Source organism: Oreochromis niloticus, linkage group LG19, assembly GCF_001858045.2.
Source record: "Oreochromis niloticus isolate F11D_XX linkage group LG19, O_niloticus_UMD_NMBU, whole genome shotgun sequence".
Lineage (NCBI taxonomy): Eukaryota > Metazoa > Chordata > Actinopteri > Cichliformes > Cichlidae > Oreochromis > Oreochromis niloticus.
In genome coordinates, this window is record NC_031983.2 from 15,023,226 (window position 1) to 15,045,618 (window position 22,393).

A 22,393-nucleotide genomic window follows, 5' to 3' on the forward strand; every position below is an offset into this window, starting at 1 on the left:
GCCTGTTCCACCGGAAAGGGTCCGTCCTCCTTAACGCTCATTGGACAGCTTGCTTTACAGAGTATCCAATCATTCCTCAGATCCGAGCTACAGGGGCGGAGTCGAGTCGTTAGTGGAATGACGGACGAGGATTGTAGCCAATGAGACGCAGTGCGCAGGAATGCACATAATGCCTCTAATATGTTGTCAACAGAATAGCACACATTTACCTCCTCCTTCCCCCAAACTAACAGCAACATTTTCCAGATTTAATCTTAGTCTCTCAGTATTTGTTCCTTAATAGCCTGACACTGCCATAAGTGAGTTCATAACTGTCATACCACACCACTCATATGTGTGTCAAAGGTTCATGTAGTGGAATGGCTTCATTTTAAGCCCAAAGAACAAACATCAGACACAGCAATAATTTCACCTAAGATATTGTTTACGATCAGATTTTTGTGTATGCATGGATATGTAGTATCCTGATGGAACTAAGAATACAGGTGCCTATACAGCCTATAGTGGCTGAGACCTGGAGGGAAGCTATCAGAAGCCTGGATACCATTATATTTCCTACAAAGGGATATCAATAACATATTTTTTCATCTTTCAAATAAGATATGTCATTATTAGGAGACCCATACAACCTCCAGTAAAGAAATGCTTTCATAATTCAATTTTTACCCCTTAGCGACATAAGTTGTAAGCATAGAACAACAGAATGACTGTCTCCAGAGTCTTTAGATGTGGAGCACTTTCAGCCATTAAGTCGCTCAGCTGTTCTCATCACTGTGATTGCATTAACTTTTTCATTAGGAGAAAGAACAAAGAAATCCTTTATATTGGACAAGGACATCCATGTTGTGTCAAAACTTCAGCCCCGCTTGTCATTCAGACTGTACGAGGCCTGGTGTGATTCCAGGTCTCGGTAATGACGTGTATGGGTCTCCTAATCTATGGAGTAGTCAGCTGATTTGAAAAGTCATATGTGGGTTGAGTGCTTCATGCACAGGGTTTGTGCGCAGCAGAGGCAGTACACTTGCCAAGACCAACCTACGAATCAGGATGATTGTGGATTTCATGTGTGGGCTCCACTCTGGGATGCTAAAATATGAAATAAAGATCAAACTTGCAGTCCATATCCTACAACATGCCTATTGTTACTCAAGACTTGTATATCTTGTTATCCGTCTGGGACTGATTGATCAATGCTCTGGTAATCAATAGAGACTTTTCATTGTCCTGTCCTTGGGAGAACCTTTCAACATGTCCTTTGAAGATTAAAATACTTGATCGATGAAATGCACACATGCAACCAGCTACCTCAAATTACATCTGACTTTGTGTGAAAATAAACCACAACTGGTGCAATCTTAACAGCTGTTGGTTAAGAGGCACCCAACTATGTCTGAGCCATGACCTTGGCAGCCATTCGATTTGTTCACTTGTTGCTCACCCACTTGTGTTTTTGTTTAACAAAAAAAAGAAAGAAAGTTCCTACAGTGGGTGCTTAAACAGCTGCATCATAACCTCCTGGCTTTACTTTGTCGCCACTGTGTTGCAATGAAATACAAACAATCAGGTCCAAGGTATTAGAATCAGTGCAGCATGTCCAATAAACTGATCAAACAACACTAACTATATGTGGTGATGTGCTTAGACTAACATTGTCCCGCAGTATTATTAGCTCGAAAAACATATGCCACACATAACATACCAATCAGCCAAATCATTAAAGCCACTGAGATGTGAAGCAGATAGCATTGATCATCTCGCTGTAGTGCAACGTTCTGTTGGGTTCCCGGCAATCACGTGGATCTTTCTTTAATAGCAATTCCATCTGCTAACGGTGGGCTCCCTTAGCAGGATAGTGTGCACACACATTCAAATCCAATTCAGGATCCACAGAGGCTCCCATGTAAAACTCATAGGATCAACAGAATCTGCCTGTCTCCCAGTGTCAGGACCCCAAAGGACTGGTGTCCATGCCCTGAATTGTTTTTCAATTTTATTTATAATAGTGCCAAATCACAATAACAGTTGCCTTAAAGCCCTTTACATTTCAGGGTACAGACTTAGCAACAATACAGAGAAACCGCCAACAATTAGACAACACTCCATGAGTGAGCACTTGGCGACAGTGCGAAGGAAAAACTGCCTTTTAACAGGAAGACACCTCTGGTAGAACCAGGCTCAGGGAGGGGCTGCGACCTGTTGAGCGTGAGGGGAATGAGACAGGAGAAAAGACACACCGTGGACAAGAGTCAGGGATTAATAATACCTAATAATTAAATCCAGACAGGTAAATAAAACACAGAGAATGAAAAAGAATCACTCGTTGCTTCATGGGAAGTTCCCAGCAGCCTCTGCCTATTGCAGTGTAACTAAGTGAGGGTTCACCGTCACCTGATCCAGCCTAAGTATACATTTCATCAAAAAGGAAAGTTTTAAATTTCTTCGCCTGCTCCGGTGTAACAAGGGGGGACCTATACAATATTAGGCCGTTGAGTATGACGTCAGGGCTACATCTAAAATGCCTGCTCAAAACCAAAAGAAATAAAAACTAGTAAAACACGTGTAACCAGCCGTTCAGTCCTAGATGAGGGCAGTTAGGAGAGGAGCATGTCACAGGAGGCTTCCCGTCAAAGCTGGAGGACAGATATGGTTGCCTTAACAACCGGTGCAACACATTCATGGATATAGCTACATACATTATTGCTATAATTACTGAGCTTCAGGTCAGACAAACTGAGCTCAGAAGAGACACAATCCTGCTTCAGATTGTTTCTGAACTACCTATTATAAATCAAAAGGACTTTAGGATCTAAAACTCTATATTTGAAGTGTCTGGAATTAACCATTTGATCACAATTTCAACCAGTGACCAGGGAAACTCAGATAGTAACACTTTTGCATAAAGGCTCGTCACTTACACCGCCACCAATTACACAGGATATGTAATATTAGTCCCCGTCGTCCAAATGGTCTGCATTATCACAGGGCTATCTTAAACCCCAGATGATAAAACATCCCTTGAAGTCAAACGCTGATAAGTGATTTCAGTGGATAAGACTAAGCAGATAGGCAGAGGGAACGAGAAACCCAATTTTCATGTGACTTGGAGATAGCTAAATTGTTCACGGTGTTGACTTTATGTTTCTCTTTTTTCCCCCTCCTGCCTTATTCTTTGAATATAAGCGATGGAAAAAGTCATAGTCTTCTTGTATCAAAAAGAACCTGGCATTTATTCTGAGCTTTGAAAATGGGTTTAGTTCTTATCACCAACGGTGTGCATGGTAATTTGCACCTTGCCTAGCGCTCATTCTTCTGAGATGGGTCACATACGCCCTGTGTGTGTGTGCGTGAGTTTATACGTGTGTGAAACAGCAACAGAGAGTTAGAAGAACTGAGCGAAACGCAGCAATAGCATACCTAAGTGTGTGTTTCTGTGTGTGTGTGTGCCCATGCATGCTTGTGTCTTCTGACAGCCCGAGAGTAAACAGAAACGATATTAATCCCCCCCTTTTGCTCCCCCTGCCCTTGTGTTTTCGTCATTTTTAATAACACGGTTTCTATTCAACAATTAATCCAATTAACAAGGATCCAGATAATTAATGAACATGCGTTTAGGCCCTTTTGAAGAGAGGCTGTTAGCTCACTCACAATGAGCTCTGAGAGCGCCTTGGGTTCTCGAATGAAAGTATGCTGCTGGAAACAATCGGGCCCTCGGTGGGGCCCCTGCAGCTTTTCACGGCTTGCCTCGGGGGCCACAGCCGCGGGAACGCGAGTCAGAGCTGGTGACTCTGTCGAGGCAAGGCTGTCTGCGATAAAGACTGCAGCTCTGGAGGAGGCGAACAGAGAGAGACCCACGGGCTCTGATAACACGCATACATACAAACAAGTACAACATCACTCTCTTTTTCTACCGACTTGCTAGTTTGGGGACTGTGGGGAAAAACTGCCGGCAGAATCTGGGTCATTTACATTTTGAGGAAGGTGTGAGCACAACGAGAAAGAAATAAATGTCCTTCTAGCAACCACAGCACATACAGAGAAACGCATAATGCCCCTATTATTCATTTTAACTTGTATCATAGGCGTGACATGACAAATGCACTATTCTTCCTTGTGCATTGTTTCCCTCACACTTGTTTGTGCTTGGTGGTACTAAACAGTGTCCATGCAGTATTTTTTTTTGTCTTCGAATAATCACCTGATGTAAGCATTGGAGATCCAATGGACAAAGAGTAAGCGCGTGTAAGTGAAGCAAAGGTGGGGCATGTTCAGATGACAGGCTAATAATGAACTTCCCCTCTAGGTATACTTTAGTGGTCTGTAAAGATTTGTAAAGGTCAATCAATTTACAACCTCTAAACTGCTTTGTAGGCACTTATTTTAAATGTCAGTATTGCCACGTATGTTGATATTTAACTGTATCTGTGTTTACCTCTCAGTAGCTCCTATCGCCTATTGTTAGGAGAAGCTCCAAACATTTCTGGACAGAGTAATTAAAAAAAGCATTTTAGCAGTAAAAGTAGTTCTTAACTTCGAGAAGCTGAGAGGGAATTTGCCTTTTTCTGCACAATTCTTCCAAAAATACAGCCATAATTTATTATGAAAAAATATTTCGATGGTGGAGAGTTATATTAATGATTAAATTGGGGCAGCATCACTGAAAATACTGGTTTGAACAGCCCTTTTGCTACTAAAATGTGTTTCCAGTGCTGCTAAATATCTCTGCCATCTGTCAGAATTCTTAATGCTCATCAGACTTAATTTTACCTGACAGTATAATAAGTGAACAGCACCACCGGTTGCATTAAAAATGTCCGGTTAATTTACAGCATCTTTTTAGTTTCGTGTAATATTAAAAATGTATTCACTAAAGTATACAGCATACACTGTAGTTTAAATACAAGAAGCCGTCTTAGCTCTGAAAAAGTGAAGCCATTGTGAAAGTAATGAATAAGCCTGATATTCTTCTAATGACCAACAGGGGGTGACCCTGCATGTTGGAATCATAGATGGTACAAAATATGGAGATAATGTCCGGGCTGGAAGCTGCAGTCTATCTAAAGCCCAGCAGATGTGGTTGCAAAAAGACCTCTGTTCCTATGTGACATCGTGTGCACATTGCTCAACGGCTGTCCGCCACATTCGATGTGATGGAGCCAGCGGTTGCTAGGGAAAAATTATATTGTCAGAGGATTCTACCTCTTGCTACGTGAAATCAATTGCAAATTCCCAGATGGTTGTGGACCAGTGTCTTGGCCTGCGTGACTGGGGGTCTTAGTCACTTGAACCTATATGATTTTTACATCCAAAATGGCCGACAAGTTAACGTCACATGATCACGTGACTGTAAAGCCGCAGTAGAAGGCTTTGGAGCACCAGATTTCTTTCTGTCGTGACTCTGTAAAAGCTTTCCCGCTCAGTTTATGGCCTCAGCCACTTATTTTGGGTCAAACTGAATAAAATGAAAGTTGCCAATCACAAGTTGTTAGCCAATGAGTTTCACAGACAGACCCGTACTTCCCTGTCACATTTCGAAATGTTCAACTTGAGGCTTCAACTTGAGAGACCAGTGGCTGACGACATCATGGTTACATCCATTTTTTATACTGTCAGTAGCTGCAAATAAGAAGACATTAAAAAAAGAAGACCCCAACTTTGACTATGGTGAAAGATGCTAATTTTGGGAATTATGTCCCCTTTTGGATTAAAATAGATGACAGACCAGATAAAGAAGGACATTTTAAGGAATCAGCTGCTGTTTTTCTCTGATAAGTACATTTTAAGTGTTTTCCCTATTCAAAACTATCATGTAATTAATATCACAGAGAATCACTCATAGCCAAGCTAGCTAGCTAGCTAGTATTAGCTTTGGCTCAGTCTTCTTTTCCAAACATGGTCACGTCCCATTTCAACTGAAATGGCGCTGGCCAAATGCCAAATCAATGTGTGACGACAATGTGTGGCTACATTCATTTTCTATCTACAGCCTATGACACATAACAGTGGCCTGTCAGTCAGTCACTTCGCACATCAGTAGGAAATGAATTCACAAAGCATAATGTCATTCATGCCAGAAGGGCCTTTCCCTTTGCTTGTTTCGTTCTTGTTTATTCTTTACAAATAGTTGCTCTCAGCAGCTTTGGGAGTATATCTAAAGAGGAAACTCACATAAACTTTCAGAAGAGTTTACAATGATTCCTCTAATCTACAAATATAAACCCTGGTGCCTTGGAGTGGTTTCTATATATATACTTAGCTAGACTGGTGTGAGTGCGGTCTCATTTGTGTGAATTTCTAGCTCGAAATACCTCGACTGCATGTCGCCCTGTGATCTATTACAGATGCGAGCGACGGGGTCAGAGACCTCTATACATCACGTTATATTTGACGCCTGCCTACTCAACACGTTATAAGGTTAGTAAAGGGCAAAATGCATGTTTTGAAACTTAGCTGACTTAGATTTGTGGTCTCTAAGTGGTTGCAGAATTCATGGACAGGAAACCAGACCAGGAAAATATCCATGTGCAAAAAATACACATAGTGCAGGTTACACTTTAAAGGAAAAGAAAGAAAAGCCAGCTGTTGGAGTGCTAAAGCATGGGGCAGCATGAGGAAAAAAAATCTATCACAATTCAATCTGACACTGCAACATTCAAGCTCTTGTGTGTTTCCACAGCCGCTTCTTACCCCCACCCCACCCTTCAGCTATACACTATTTTCTATTTTGTTAAAGGTCACCTTGGGTGTTGTAGCGTAGATGGTCCAGTGGTTTGGCAATCTGGTGATGGAAATGCCTGTTGGCTTGCCTGTTGTCACCCAGACAGGGGAAGGGAGGGAGGGAGAGAGGTGTAGGACAGCTGGAACTACTCGTGATAGTGGGCTGTGGATGGGAAAACATCGCCTCCAAACTCCCACCTTGAACCTGCTGATCATCAATCAGACACACAAAAACCACTCTTTACCATTTTGCAGGATGAGGCACCTGTACAGGCCGGAGGATATGTTTCGCAGGCCGCCCGCTCCTCGTTTCATTCCTCGTTGAGATCACACCGGTGTCAGCGCAGCTTAAAGAAGTCCAGCTGATGCTGCATCTGTCCGTACCAATTGTTAACAGTGTGGACTCGTTGCCGCTCCTCCCGAAGATGCCTGTATTTGTTTACTTGCTTTTTTGCCTGTTTGTTTGCGCCTGCCAAACCATAGCAGGGAAAAGAAATGAGTGTTTGTGAGTGATAAGACCTGTAGGAGAGGAAGAGGAGAAAGATGAACAGAGAAAGTGGGAGACGGATAGTGACGGAGGGGAGAGAGGCAGAGAATCCTCATTGATCACATCTGCAAAGAGACGGATTGATCCCGTGGTGTGGTCTGGGATATGAACACACGCGCAAACACACAGAATCACACTGGCAATCATGAGCACTGGTAAGAGAATCACTTCACACCTAAACAGCGAATCAGGATGTGAGTTTTTAGCAGATTTTTATTCATATTTAAGGGGAGTTTTGTGGAGGGCTGCAAGAGGGAAACAGAATTTGAGCTTTAAAGTGTTTACATTATTTCTCCTCTCTTGAATTAAGCCTGTGAATTAGACACCTGGCATATGGAGAGGCAGATAGATAAATCTCCATTGTGCTGTCCTGTCTCGCACATGCTCAGTAGCTCCCCGGATGAGCAACGGAGTCCGCCAGGCAGACGAGAACAAGACGAATCATTCCCCGGGGGGCATTTATTTCTGTTGCACAGCACAATCCCTTCATTGCCGGTTCTAACAATCTGCCTTTTGAGACTATAACACTGCAGTAAGAGAGACAGGACATCAGAAAAAAAAAGGGACCAGATGAAAAGAGGAAGGAAGTGATAAAGAGGAAGACAGATGAAGACTTCCCGAGTGCTTAATCAATCCTTCAGTGTGCACGGGGCTACATTACTGCATGCAACACCACAACACAGCTTTTTATCATATTAAGTGTGACCCACATGGCTGAATCATTTGATTTTCAACACGCAGAGATGTTGCACACAAAGTGGGACATTCGCATTCAGCTTGTTTGTTCAGATAAGGGAGCGTGGTGATGTTGTTAAGTGGCAGTTGTCGCCTCAATTCTCCTCTGTTTTTCACTTGCGAAGGGGGGAAAAAAACAGACAAACAAGTGGTTTCTTCTTCGGTCTCTTATTTCTCTTTTCTGCAGCTGACTGCTCCTAAATCTCAGGTCTGGCTGGAGCTAGACAGCTCTCTCTACCAGGTGACACAACATCCCCCTTCCCTCCATTCATCCATCTCGACGTGGCCCACACAGCCTCTCTTTCCCTTCATTTCTCTGCCCGCTGGATTCATCTCAGGCTGCCCGTCTGTCTCCGAGCTCAGGTGCAACCAATCTCCCTGTCCTCCTCTTTATTCAGCGTGCTCTCTCTCTCTCTCTCTCAAACAGACAGCACAGGCATTGTCATGGTGCCTTTTCCTCTTCATAATTGTCCCCTTCCTCTTCCTTCCTCAGCCTTTTCTCTGCTTTTCTCAATCTCCTTTTTTCCCTCTCTGTCAACAAAACGCTATCAGCGTGTTTGTGTAGCTTTTGTCGCGCAGCTCACTGCAGTATAAAAGCCTTTGTTGGCCTGCCACCACTATGATGTGGCGAGACGGAGATGCACAAGGACAAACTTGAGCTCTGTGGAGCCGGCTCTCACGACGTCACTGTTCATTCTGAGAGAAGCGTCTCATCCTGCTGCTGCTGGGGTGCGAGCTAGACACGCACCTACTCACTTGACTGAGTAGTCAACTGTGTTGATCTGTGTGGCTGGATGACGTCTGTGCATGTATGGTCCCATGTCGGCGTACCGAAGTGTTTCCGACAGTGAAATAGCTCGCGTGTGCTCCTCGGTAGGAGTAGCTGCACGGCGGCGGCAGCTGTTGTGAGTGGCTGAGCTTGCTAAGCTAATAATAAACCTTGGAGCGGAGCGAGTGCCTGTGGGCCCCACACCATCTATGGTTGACCCTTGAAGTTGAGCTGTAACAGAGAGTGGCCATCAGGAGAGATCCTGGATTAGAGAAAGCCATCCCAGTAACATGTGACTTACTGGAGTCAACCTAGAGCCTGCAACGTAACAACGTAGCTGGACGACATTGTTGCTTTGACACTATGTGGTCCAGTGTAGAAAATCGGGGTAAGTTTCTAAGGGATGTTTGATCGATGTTGGACCGATACAATTAGCACTCATTCATTCATTCATTCATTTATTTGTTCATTTCAGGCACAACAAAATACATATGTTGAACATAAAGTGCACAAAACAAAAAAAAAACAAACAAAAATTACCTGAAAAGGAGTGGGATGAAGAAAACTTATTAAATCCCACCCCTATACTCACTCATCAACAAAAACAATAAGCTTCCCACAGCTACGCCCATCGTTGCAAAGCATCATACATATACATACGTACATATATATCTACACACACATGGACATATATGTACATACATACACGCACACTTTTTTTTTTTTTTTTTGAATATATACCAGCAATGGTAAGAGAAAAGACATTACAGAGCACACTAACACCATTATTGAGTATACTGTGACCAGACCAACTGTTTGTAGAGGAATTTAAATCTATGAATATTTTTGCATTGTTTCAGTTGTAAACTCAGACTGTTCCAGATTTTCACACCACATACAGACACACAAAAACCTTTACGGGTTGTTCGAATTCTGGGTAATTTGAATTTTCCGAAGCCTCTCACATTATAACCTCTTTCTCGAATTTCAAATATAGTTTGTAAATTTGCAGGTAGAAGTTTATTAAAAGCTTTGTATAAGATTATGGTTGTATTGTAATTAACCAGATCCTGGAATTTAAGTAACTTTGCCTGAAGAAAGAGTTTGTGAGTATGATCTAGATAACCAGCCTTGTGAATAATACGCAGTGCTCGTTTCTGTACTGTAACTAATGGATTAGTTGTATTTTTATATGAATTAGTTTCTCATGAAAACGCGACAACACTTTGGAAAAAGAGACAAGCAGATATATGGACACATTTTGTATTTGATGTCAAGAAAAATAAGACACTTTTTAAACCATGTGAAGCAACTCTCATTGGAAAAAACACAGCAAACTTCGCCTACTATAATCTTATGATTTCGTCAACTAAAATTAGACTAAACTAAATGGTGTTTTGTCCAAAAGAATGTGACTAAAGCTAAATCAAAAATTACTGTCAGAACTAACAGTGGTTCAGAGGAATTTTGTGGTTTTCATCCCCATTAAGGACGAAGGTAAGTGTGCAGGAATGGTTAATGTTGGGTTTGTGACACCTTAAACAGCAGAAACCTGTAAAAAACATGCCAGCGTGTACGGTGTTTTTCCAAAATGCAGTCAGAAGGGTGTTAGACTTGTGCAGAAACTGGGATAAACACATCTAACCATGATTCAAACAGAATCAGCAGATTTCCCCATCTATCTCTGCAGCTATCTCTGTTAACAACAACCACAAGGATGGTGTGAGGTGGTTAAGTAACGCGTTAGATTAATACCACTGACTCCACGAGCTATCAGCGAAATCTTTCAAAATAGACAAGGAATACCAAACGAGAGCACAAAAAACAAAGCAAAACTCGGAAATCCGCTCAACTGAAAATAATAATGTGGCTTTATCTGCGGCAGATAGTATCTGCTGTAAGGAAGAGGAGCAGATTGCTGTAACCTGTGCTCTATGACTGGAGGAAATACACCGAATGGGTGGCAATTTATTTCTTTGTGAATGTTGGTGCACCTGCCGTCATAAGATGATCAATTGCTCATTATGACTGAGGGGAGAAGGGTCAACATATTATGATCAGGATCATTTCAGCTCCGTGCTAAATTTGTTGCTGCTGTGTTTTGTTTTGTTTTTCCGTGTCTGAGAACAGGACGAGAGATAAGGTGGGGGGAAAAAAATTCGGGTAATGTCATGCATGTCTTTCTGGCCTGTAGGTCTGAACCAGCCATGCGGCGATGCTTTTGATAGAGCAAATAACCTCAATGGCTGCCTTCATTCCTGTTCATTTCGCACTTCACTCTATTACTTGCATGAGCAATTACAGCAGTGTAGCTGCTTGGCGTTGGGTTGCCATTACTGCGTGTGTGCGTTTGGTTGTGTTACTCAGATTGTAGGGGTGTAAATATGTTTACACGTTCACATTGTGGGGAAAAGCAAGGAGATGATTAGATTTTTAAGGTGGAAGTATGATTTAAGGTTAGTTTGGGGTTAGGTTTAACCTATGAAGATAAACTGAGTGTTTCTGTGCAATTGCAAACTCTGTGTTAACCATCCTGGTATCAAAATAAAGGTAACACTTGTGAAATCTCCTCATAGGTGTAAGGATCACAGCAGATGCTACTGTATCTAAGTAACTGAAGGTGGAATATAAAAAATATATAAGATTTTCTTCATATTTCATATCATCTAACACCTTTAAAAATATGTTGCAGTAGACCAAAAACTCAAGAAATCCATGAATGTACATACGGACATTATCTGCTGAAATTATCCGTTTTGAAGGCCATTTTTGCAAAAATTAAAATCATACCAGCAGTCACCTCGAGGTGTTTTATATGCAAGGTAAAACCCTTCAAGAATAGAGAGAAAATCCCAACAATTAGACGACCCCCTATGAGCAAGCACTTGGCGAAAGTGGGAAGGAAAAACACACTTTTAACAGGAAGAAACCTCCTGCAGCTATCGGTTGGGGGTGAAAGGGGTGTAGGAAAGTAGAAGTTATGGTTAGGCTCACTCTGAACTGATCTTCTTTTTGAAACCATATTCTAAAGCCTTCCTTTACACACTGTCCCCTTTCTTCCCGATGAGGTCTCAGTGCTGATTAGCGCCTGTGATGTGGCCTAATTGGGAAAAAAAAAAATCACATTGCCTGGCCCTTTAAGTGTGACAAAGCAAAGTGAACTCTGTAGCATCCGTATAATATGGCTCGCATGACACGGTGTTCAAAGATGGGAGGGGGTGGCGGTGAACAGGGGAGAGAAGTCCCATTTCTAAAACCAATATTTGAAAAAAAGCTTAACAAAATTGTTCGCCCTGTTTCACTTTGTCCTTTTCTTCTAGTTCTCCTCTTTATCTCTAAGCTCTTTGCTGGCCAGCCGCTAGCCTGTGGCTCAGTAAAATTGGACAGGTGAAGCGGGACAGCAGGGCGTCACTGATACAGTTCGACAGAACTGCAGGCTATTCAGAGTTCGATATGCTCATTAAGTGAGAACACGGGTGAAATTGTACGCCCCCCACACCCCCTCCGCAACACACCCCTTTAAAAAGTAGTCAAGTGGCTATACCGTTGCTATCTTTGTTTTGCTATGCAGCTGCAGTTATTAAGGTGAAATATGTGCTTTGTCTCGGAAGGGAACCTCTCCGCACTCCCTTTCGTCTTTCACTACACAGATCAAGCACGAGGCAGGAGCAGCTCGACTTGAGTTCAGCAGTGTGGAACACCTATTCAGTAACGTTCCTTTCAGGATGTGCTGAGGTTGAAATATGAGCATTATGAACCTGTCTTCTGCTTGAGAATAGATTCCTCCGCAGGCCTGTAAAGCTGCTTTCGCTGGAGACATGACTTACAATAAGAGATGGCGCAAGTGTCCTTGTGAGTTTCAGAAATCAATTACGCTGTGTTTTCCCCCATGGGTCGCAGGGTTGTATATGTATATGTGTCTGTGAGTGGATGTGCATGTGCGTGCGGGAAATATGGCTGCTAAAACTTCTGCTGCGTCTGTGAAGAAGTTTACAGCCGAGGATAGAGAGCGAGGAGCTTCATTCAGCACAGTGTGAGAACAGAGAGCTGGTTACTGAGTTACTGGCTGCTCCGGATAAACAACGAGGCAGGCGTGTTGTCATGCACAAACACCAACAAATAAGCCCGCATACACACCAAGTGTTCCCTAAGATCACTGTGGGGTATTTGAGTTCAAATATCCAACATAAATGCACGTTCAGACAGGCTCCGTCTCCAGCTGGGTTAGTGACAGAATGAGTGCAGTAGTACAATACGATACAAACCCCCCCCAAAACAAACCCCGCCGCAGTTTCTGCGTCACTGAAACCAATCTTTTCTATATCTCAAACAGTATTATCAGCTTTTCAAAGGAAACCTTTGTGGTGAAGCGATAACGGCTTTCAGATCTGGAGATATAAAATACTTTTTATTTATATTTCGAAATATCATAAATACACACATGCTTCAGAGACAGCTGTAAGGAAATGCTGCTGGAGCTGTGGATGCCAGCGTAAGTCTTGTCGCTGTACATCTCCTTTAGTGGACATAAATCCAAGATGGCCAACGCTTCAACAGCAACATAAGTGTTTGAAAGGCGAAAAAATAGATTCTGGGTAAAGATTTACTTAGATGCAACAGAATTTTTAATGTTTTCATACATTTTAATAGAGGCTTTGAAACAAACGTCAGTATGCACCGAGGACTTCCCGTCAGCTGTCTAAATAAATCACTAAAGAAACGGGAACAGAACAACAAACTGATAGCACTTTAAACATGCCGCTGTAAATTAAATCTTAAAGACGTGGACATGGCTGACAACCCCCTCCTCCCTCCTTAGTTCGTCAGGCAGGACTGATAGGTGGGGATCATGTATTTTATGTTTATATAGGCGTCGGGTCCTCCGTAGCGCTCAAGGATCTGGAGAGTCTCCTCGATCAGTTCGCCAATGTCCTCTTTCTTCCACTGGCCGTAGTCGATGCCATCTCCGAGATTTTCTAGGGGACGAGCAAAGACATAAACCAGACACAATGAGGAAAAACAAAACAAAGACGGCGTATATTCTAGGAGCGCCCGGGTCATTTCAGACTGTGAGGCTGATGTCAGGGCTCACAAAGCACCACCTGTGGCCACAGCGCATTGCTTTGAGACTGCAGACCGAGTCGGCAAATGCCATCCTTCCATCTGACTTCAAACCCAGTGGACAGACTGAATTTAATTTACTCCTCTTATGCCGCGGCCAGTTGGGACCGAACGGCAAAAAGAGTTTTTAACTGTTCAGCTGAAAGTTTAATGAGGCGGCCTGCGGAGGGGAGAGCGGTGGAGAGGACGCACGAGTTAGTGTGCGCTCTGCTGCTGCACAGAGCACGCGCCGGTGCACATGAGGCATGAGCAGTGAGCTGGAGTCATGCTCCAAAGGTAGGAATGTGCGTGGTGTGTGTGTTTGTGCTGTTATCTTCTTTTACTTATTTAAGTGTGTGATTTTGATTTGGAGTAAAATCTGAGACAGTTAAAATCTTCAAAAACACACAAAGGAGCTGATCCTCTGCATTTCAGTTAGGACCCCTGTAGTTTATAGTTGTAGATTACGGCTTTATTCGGGGATCTCAGACTCAGTGGGTTGCAAAGAGGTTTGCAGGTAATGCTCAAAATGCCATTAGCTGAACTGGGATTGTAACTGAGCTTGACTCTGTGGTTTACTGAATTTAAGTAGATTCCACAGCTGTGGACGTACGTCTGTACGTAACCAAAACTCGTTCACTGCACGATGAAAAAATCTACATCACTTTGACCCAAGTGGACTCCTTTAATGCTGCGCTTTGGCTGCATGTTTGCATACTCCACTGTGATTAAAAATAAACTTGTGGCTAACTGAAAAGCAGTGAAACCTGCCCTCCGCCATCACACACACACACACACACACACACACACACACAGTCACAGTGCAGTAAAACACATAAAATAACAACAGCCGAGCACACAGCGCAGGAAGAACTTGTTATCAGGAAAACATTCCTGAGGTGTCCAGGCTGCACTCCTCTTTCCTCCTTCCTTTTCACCAGCAGGCACACTTAAACGCACACACATCCACACACACACACACACACGCACACACAGACGTTGACTTTATCAGCACACAGCAAACTGCCAATCTCATGCCAGTGCACCGGAGGCTCAAAACACTTTTCAGAGGAATGAGACACACACACACACACACACACACACACACACACACACACACACGGACGTCCAAATTTGTTGCCAATTTAAGGCCCTGCTCAACTAACATATCCTGAAGAAAGAGTGTAGATTTTATTTCTGGAGGCTATAAAATAAAACAAAGAAAAACAAACCGGTCATTTGAGAAGAGAAGAGAAGAGAAGAGAAGAGAAGAGAAGAGAAGAGAAGAGAAGAGAATCATCAGGATGTGATGTGAAAAATTAAAAGCAGCACTTAAAGGAGGACCCGGCAACCCCTTCTTTCACTCCTAATTAGACTTGGAGAGAGAAAGGGGACACTAAACCTCACGATCACCTCTTCCAAACACTCCATCCTTTATTCTTTCTCAGTCTTTTCTAATCACTCATCTTCCCTTACAACCCCACCAACCCTCACCACCCCTCCATCTTTCTCCTCTCCTTTCCACTCGTCCATGGCCTCCTCATTAAAACACAAAGACAGCCAGTCCCATAAAGTGGACTGTTAAGCAGTAACATGTCTATGATCTCAGTCTGCAGCTCTTGCTGTTTGATATGTGGGGGGTGGGGGGTTGGTTTCCAGCTGTGCTTTGACCAACAGTTAGCCCAGATACACTTAAGATTTTTACAGCTTTGGCTTTATTTAGCAGCTATTTACTGTTTTCCTTTTAGAGATACAACAACTGCAATACTCGCATACACTGAGGAATGCAGCAATCGAGAAAAGCTCTTATTCACATCAAAACTCAGGCAGTGGTTCGTTTTGGAGCGGCCCACAACACAGGCGTCCGCACCCTACTAGTTAGCAAAATCTTAAATAGCATCTATAATGCAGCCAGTGAAAGAAAATCAGAGATGTGTGTAAGCTGGGCAGTGAGAGGTAATGAGTACAGTGACTCTTACAGACTTGCAGTCTGCTTCAGCTGCGTGTGTGTGTTTGCGCAAAAGCATGTTGGTGTAGGTTACAAAGCCAAGTCCGTGGAGAGTTGCCCCCTGTTACTGTGGAAATGAGCAGCCAAAGCCAGCCCAGAGGGGGAGCTTGGCCTTCAGACAGAGAACACAGGGAGTCGGGGAAGAGGTGCAGCTTGGGAACCAGCGGAGCTCCGACCAGTTTCCTGGGGCCTGGAGTTGGAGCAGAGAGGTTGTGCAATCTGGGGCCTTTCAGCCCATCCAAACACATCTCGCCCGGTGAGCTGTTGGGAGGCCAGTAGCGTCTAAAGGCAGAGAGCAGAAGAATTTTCAGTGATTCTCAATATTTAAAGAGCAGAAAGGGGAGAAGTGTGTTTAAGCAGGGATGGAGGAAAAGGAGTGAGGAGGGAGAGGAGGGGTGAGGGTGTTAAAAGCAGCCTCTGCAAATGTCCTTCAGCAAAATAACTTCTCTTTCTACCCCTGCTTTTTTTTCCTTCTCTCCCCTCCCTGCCTTTTTTTCTTCTTCTTTCCTCTCTCCTTTTGGCAATATCCGCAACCCTGGGCAAAGAGCGAGACAGAGGGAGAGAGAGGGGAAAAAAATCTTTAAAAACAATCATAATAAAAAAAACCTCCCACCCCGTGAACAGAAGGAAAAGGGCCCTAGCAGGAGCCGGCTCTATGTTCCTCTGAGGAAGAGGAAAGGTCGATACAGAGGCAGACAGCGGAGGATTCTCGGTGCAGCGACATTTGCTACACAGAAGGTTCGAGGAGGAGGAAACGCAAGGTGGCTTGGAGACGCCGCTTTGTTTCTGCCTTTTATGCTAAATCCCCAGGTTTAAAGGGGGCCTTTAGCACATAAAGCGAGGTGAGGAAGCTGGAAGGAAGAGGTGAAATTATCTATCTATATATCTGTCGATGCTGTGATTTCTGCCAACCCACAGCAGACCAAATCTAAACTACACACAACAACAGCTGCAGCCTTCCTCCTCCACCTCCTCCTCCTCCACTCACACCCTGGTCTTTCTCCATCCCTCAATCCCCACGGTCCTAAACAACCTGTCTTCCCACATCAAGCTGAAGACGAGCTGTCACAGATGGAGGCAGTGCTCGCTGTTTCTCCGAATTACCTCCAAATGTACAGACAGCGGCCTTTCGAGGCATATTTACTGCTGGCAAACTGGGTCTAATGGGTTATAAGCAGACCTCCTCATTGCTTCATTTTTCCCTCTGAAGCTGTAACGGAGCTGCGCTCTTACCCAGCCCAAAGATTTCTGACTGAGGTTAGCGTGCATTATGTGTATGTTGTGAGGTTATAATCCCCTTCTCCCCTCTGCTGCCAGGGACCGAGTGACACACACAATGCAAAGGCTTTGGGAAGTTTAGCTCAAAATTCCAGTGCTGGCTCAACGTAGCATCAACCCACCTGCCTTTGTTTCTAATCAACTTACGCCTGATTACGGAGGTTCCTAATGAAAGCAGCTTAGAGAACAGACCCCCCAACACAATAGCCCTTTGATCACAGCAGCCAGATGCTGAAGAGAATCAATGAATGTGAGAGACTTGTTTTTCTTTCCTTCTTTTTTTTTTATTTCCTCTGAAGGGCTTTGGCCTTGCTGGAAAAGGGAAATGGAAGAATGCAGGTTATGAGTATGATGGAGCAGCTTGAGTTCCAGGAATATTTTGAGCATTGCTGCACAGCTGACTGTGTTACAGGAGTGCATGTGTTGCATATCTTTCCTGCTCACAAACCCGATAGCACTCGAAGTCCATTTTTCAGGCAGACTAAAGAGCGTTTTCATTCAGAAACAAAACCGAAGAGAACAAAGTAAATTCCATGAAATTCAATTTTTAAAAAAGCATAAATGTTTGTAATTGTTCTTTCATAGTTATATAGGTGCAGTTTAATGTGACTGTTTACAGAATTTGAGCTTAAAAAGGGCTAGAGAAAGTGGTCGTGCATTCTCTTCGCCTTCTGGGTACAGTGTTTAACACCTTCAGGTCTCAAAGGACAGGGAGAGAAGAGAGCACAGCGGCGGTCTGTGTGCAATGGAGGGTGTGTGGGTTGGAGGAAGGAGGTGATGGGAAGTGGATGGGACCATTGGAGGAGGTCTGTGCTTAACAGCAGGGCTCTAATTAAAAGTGCCTCACAGTTGGGTGCCAGGCAGGCCTCGCATAAAGGGACTGTGGTGGAGAGTGTGAGACTTGGTGTGTGTGTGTGTGTGTGTGTGTGTGAGAGAGAGAGTGAATGTATGCTAGTGTGTGTGTAACCACAGGTGTCTGTGAAGGAAAGGCAGAAAGACAGAGTGAAAAGGGGCTTGTATATGCTTTTATATGTGTAATTCTAAGTACTGTATGTAGTTTTATGAATTTACTGCACATATGTGTAGATGACATAAGCATTTTTAAGTGATTACATGTGACAAGGGCAGAAAGAGCTAGAGAGCGAGTGGGAAAAGGGTCCTTTCTTAAAAATATATACTTGCAAAATCTAAGAAAGGCTCACAGGATGTTCAAAAATACAACAACACCATTCTTTGTTGCTTCCCACCTCAGCCTCAAATACTTTTCTTCCCCTCTCACTGGTTATTTCCCTGTGCCATTGTCCCCCTCCCACCATAATGGATTAGCAAGAGGCTGACGGACAGCACAGCTGTGGCTCACATACACATCCACATCTACACACACACACACACACACACACGCATACGTATACATAAACATGCACGTACCTGGAGCTGGGCTCATTCCCTGGCTGTTGCTTTTCCATCACAACCTCTGTGTGTAATCAATAATAACATTTCAGCTTAACACAGCTAGCCCCAATGAGGGCTGCGGCTCCAGTCACATTACATTAAACACATACACACACGCAAACACACACATGCACAGATATCCAGAGGAGAGACGTAAAACAATAGGCTCATGGTCAGCAGTAGTTTATTAAAGCCTCGGCTCCTGCACCGGCCCTCATCTGAGTGCTCGTGCTTACTGAAGTCTAACCTTTGCTGTAGGTCAGCGATCTCATTTTCCATGTGTTCATCCAGCCCAGCAGTGCTCAATCTATAGGCTAGGTGAAGCAGAGTACCACTTCAACCCTGTGAAAGTTGGACATCAGCAAAGCAGCAAAGCAGCAAAGCAGGTGGATGAGAAAACGTGTCAAGGTCAGGTTGCAGCCCGGAAAGTAAGGCCGGAGGAGTGTGTAGACAAGGCTGAGACTAAGACGTAACCAGTCGAGGATGCTCCTGAGCTGCTCAGGTGCTAAAACTGTTAGATTCCTATCGATCTGGGTCCCACTGGCTTAGTAGACTACATCTGTGCGTGGATATACAGAAACTGAATTCCAATTCCACGCTTCCGCCAAAATCATGCCGTGTCTTCGGCTAATCCCAGGTTGTGCGAGGGATTCAAAGCCCGAGCGAGGCAAGGTGAGAGGCTCATCGCACTTCCACACATCACAAAACCCTCATTTTACTCATTTCTTTTTCAATTAGCCCGCACGACCTAGCCATGACCGAGAGCAATATCAGTTTGCACCATTTAGTCATGCTTTTAATGCACAAAGAGGGCTCATCTTAGATGATGGATCAATGCTATTTGCCAAGCTGTTACCATGTCCATTATTGTTTCAATTACCACCACTCAGATAATGGTTATCCCAGGCTCATCGTATCCAATTTTAGCTTGATACATGCATCTCGAAATCAGCTCCAGCATGCTTATCACAGGTTTAAAGGAAAGAGCCATCCCATAATATGTGTGCAGGTACATTACACTGATGGCTTAGATGGGCAGTATACGTTTTAATTCTTTTTAGATCAAATTTCACATTGTTTTAGGCGCATAAGTGATCCCCGTTGGCCTGCTGAGGTTTTAATCTGGGCCAGAAAATATGCTTTTTACCACGAGTCTGGCTAGACAGTGGGTCATGCATAACCCAGCACCGCCTACAGACAAATCCCACAGAGCAGCAGCAAAGCTACACTCTGAATTCAACTGTACTGAACTCTAAGAGGCTGCGGCGGCTCAGGTTTCAATAATACAGAGGTCGATCCTGAAAATTTGGCTTTCTCGTGGAAGAAGAATGCCAAACGTACCTGCCGTTCTTTTCAACATCCTCCACAGAGATATTATAGTAGATGATTGTGGACCACGGACATGTTCACCCTGCTTCCGTCTCCAGTGAAAGATTTCATAAACTGCAATAACTTTTATAGAAAAACGTATATTACAGTGGAAGCAGAACAAAACAAAGCTTTTAACAGTACAGCCGACCACAAAGGACCTACCCTTTCCCACTCTGCCCGTCTGTGTCTCTCCCTGGCTGGGAGCTGAGTGTCAGTGCTGTCAGGTGTGAGTCAATGCCGTCAGATGCGATCTCATTACGCCAACTTACCTCAAGGTTAGCAGCGGGCTGCTGGCTAGGCACAAAATCGATCTGCACCAGGGACAGGCGTTAAAGGCCACCGCAGTGTGCAGTGCGCACACCCGGACACAAGCCAAACACGCACTGCGCTTTGAAATGCAAAGGCCACTTAAACAGGAGTCGGCACATAACATACATACACAGAGAAACTGAATGTGTACTAAGAGCCTGAGCCCACGGGAATTTGGTGTAGCTTATATATAGATATAAAAAAGACTTTATAATGGCCACTGTTAATAAATAATCAATTATTTATATCTCAAGTTTAGTTAATATTGATTTTACTATGAAAATAAAGTGATAACAATGTTGCTAATTTTTATTAATTTTACATTTTATGTTGCTTTTGCCATTAGATTAGTGCAAAAATGGTTGCAATTGCAATTATTAATGCCAAATAATTCTTTTTGAATTAGGCACTATGTGATACATATTAGCAGATTAAAAAAAAATCCAAATCTCTGCAGCATCTTTATAATAGCCATATAAACAGTGTTTAAAAATCACGTACTAAATATTGGCATTAATAAAGTATTTATTACATTTTAAATTTTAATGCTTTAATGCAAAAAATATATGTAGTTTATAGCTATTTTACATGGTAATCAGTAACCCTATAATGAATTTAAATTTAGATTTATGTATATAATACTTACAATCTCTTTATAAATCACTTAATTCCCAAATACTAAAATAACAGAAGCAATAATAAACTGGTAAGAAACTGCTATTCTTTTCAGGCAGAAAAGAATAGCTATAACTGTTTCTAATCAGCCATGATACATTTATAAATATTTAATATTACACAAACTACTGAAAAACTGACATTAAAGAAATCATTATTAATTAGCAAAGATAAATAATAACAGTTTAATTGCCTGATAGCAATTAAAAAACGAAATACAATTGAATAAATTAAATAAAAAAAAAATACAGTAGAATATGGATGGATTCACCCTTTTTAAGGAGTGGAGTGTTTGCCCACAATTTAAAAACATGTCCCCGCACATTTACACATCTGTGGAGGTCACAACACCACGCATTCCTTACATCTCAGCATGCAGAGAAGTTAAATTAATCATGGTGACAAAAAATATACAAACAAAAGGGAATATTTTAATTCCTATTCAGGGTGGCTGATGGCTTTCAGAATACTGGAGGGATTAATATTAATAGCAAACAGCTTGGCTCGTGCACTTTTGCTCTGGTAGCAGGTGTCTATATGTGGGGGATACAGGCGCCTTGCTAGGGCTACCTGCCTTCCCTTCCTCTCATTTACACATCTTAATGGGTGCAGAGAGCATATGCTTTAGCCGATCATTTTTTTAAAGATTTACTTTCCTTGAGAACTACTAAGCTATTGAATAAAACATACTGCACAGCTTGGGAACAGTGTGGCTACTCCTTTCCATTAACACCTCCACGGTGAAAATCTGGATGCACGAGTAGTACATTTAACCTCATATTATAGTCTATAAACACTGTGAATAAACAGATTAAAACAATCCTATGTTTAAGTCTCGTGGTTCATGTCTAAGGAAAAGAGCCACGCACACACACAAAAAGGCAAGGGAAGCTGAAAGAGTTTTCTAAGGTGGTGCTGCTTTTGATCAATTTAAACTGAATTTGTTCTGTAACAAACTGAATTCATCTCAACTTTAAAGGCATGAAAAGAACAGACTCGCCAGACCCACATCAAGGCCAACCATTAAACATCTATTTAACTATTTAACAGAAAAAAGAAGATGAGAGATATTTCAGTGGAAAAGGACAGTTCAGATGTACGAGCAAGCCCCGGGTTGTTACAAAACAATTCAAAGACGGGTCCCGGCATGTGAAAAATCAAAAAAATTGCTAAAACGGACTCGATTCGGAGGAATATCGTCTCGTAAACGCAGCAGAAGTCCAGACGGCAGCCCGTGTGGGTTTCAGGTGGAAAAACTGACAAATAGAAAGCGATGAAAAGAGAGAGGAGGAGAGGAAGAGCGAGACGCAGAGGGAGGAGGTCGGGCGGTGCAGCAGATTCCAAGAGCGTTTCCCTTTGTCCTCTTTGCTCGTCACAAGAGGAACATTTGAAGTGACGTGCTAATTTAAGTCAGTGACAAATCAAAGTCCTTCAT

General features: G+C 43.0%; 1 protein-coding gene across 4 annotated transcripts in view; it reads right to left on the reverse strand.

Annotated features, from left to right (window-relative positions):
* Window positions 1–13,367: 13,367 nt before the first annotated feature.
* pacrg (PARK2 co-regulated) overlaps window positions 13,368–22,393 on the reverse strand; it is a 144,286-nt gene continuing 135,260 nt past the window's right edge. The window contains exon 5 of one of the 4 annotated variants that reach the window (XM_003458815.4): window positions 13,368–13,741. In XM_003458815.4, coding sequence (XP_003458863.1) covers window positions 13,581–13,741 — 161 coding nt within the window. In that variant the 3' untranslated portion in view covers window positions 13,368–13,580. The other 3 variants (XM_005463970.4, XR_003215318.1, XM_005463971.3) reach the window with 3 other exon arrangements.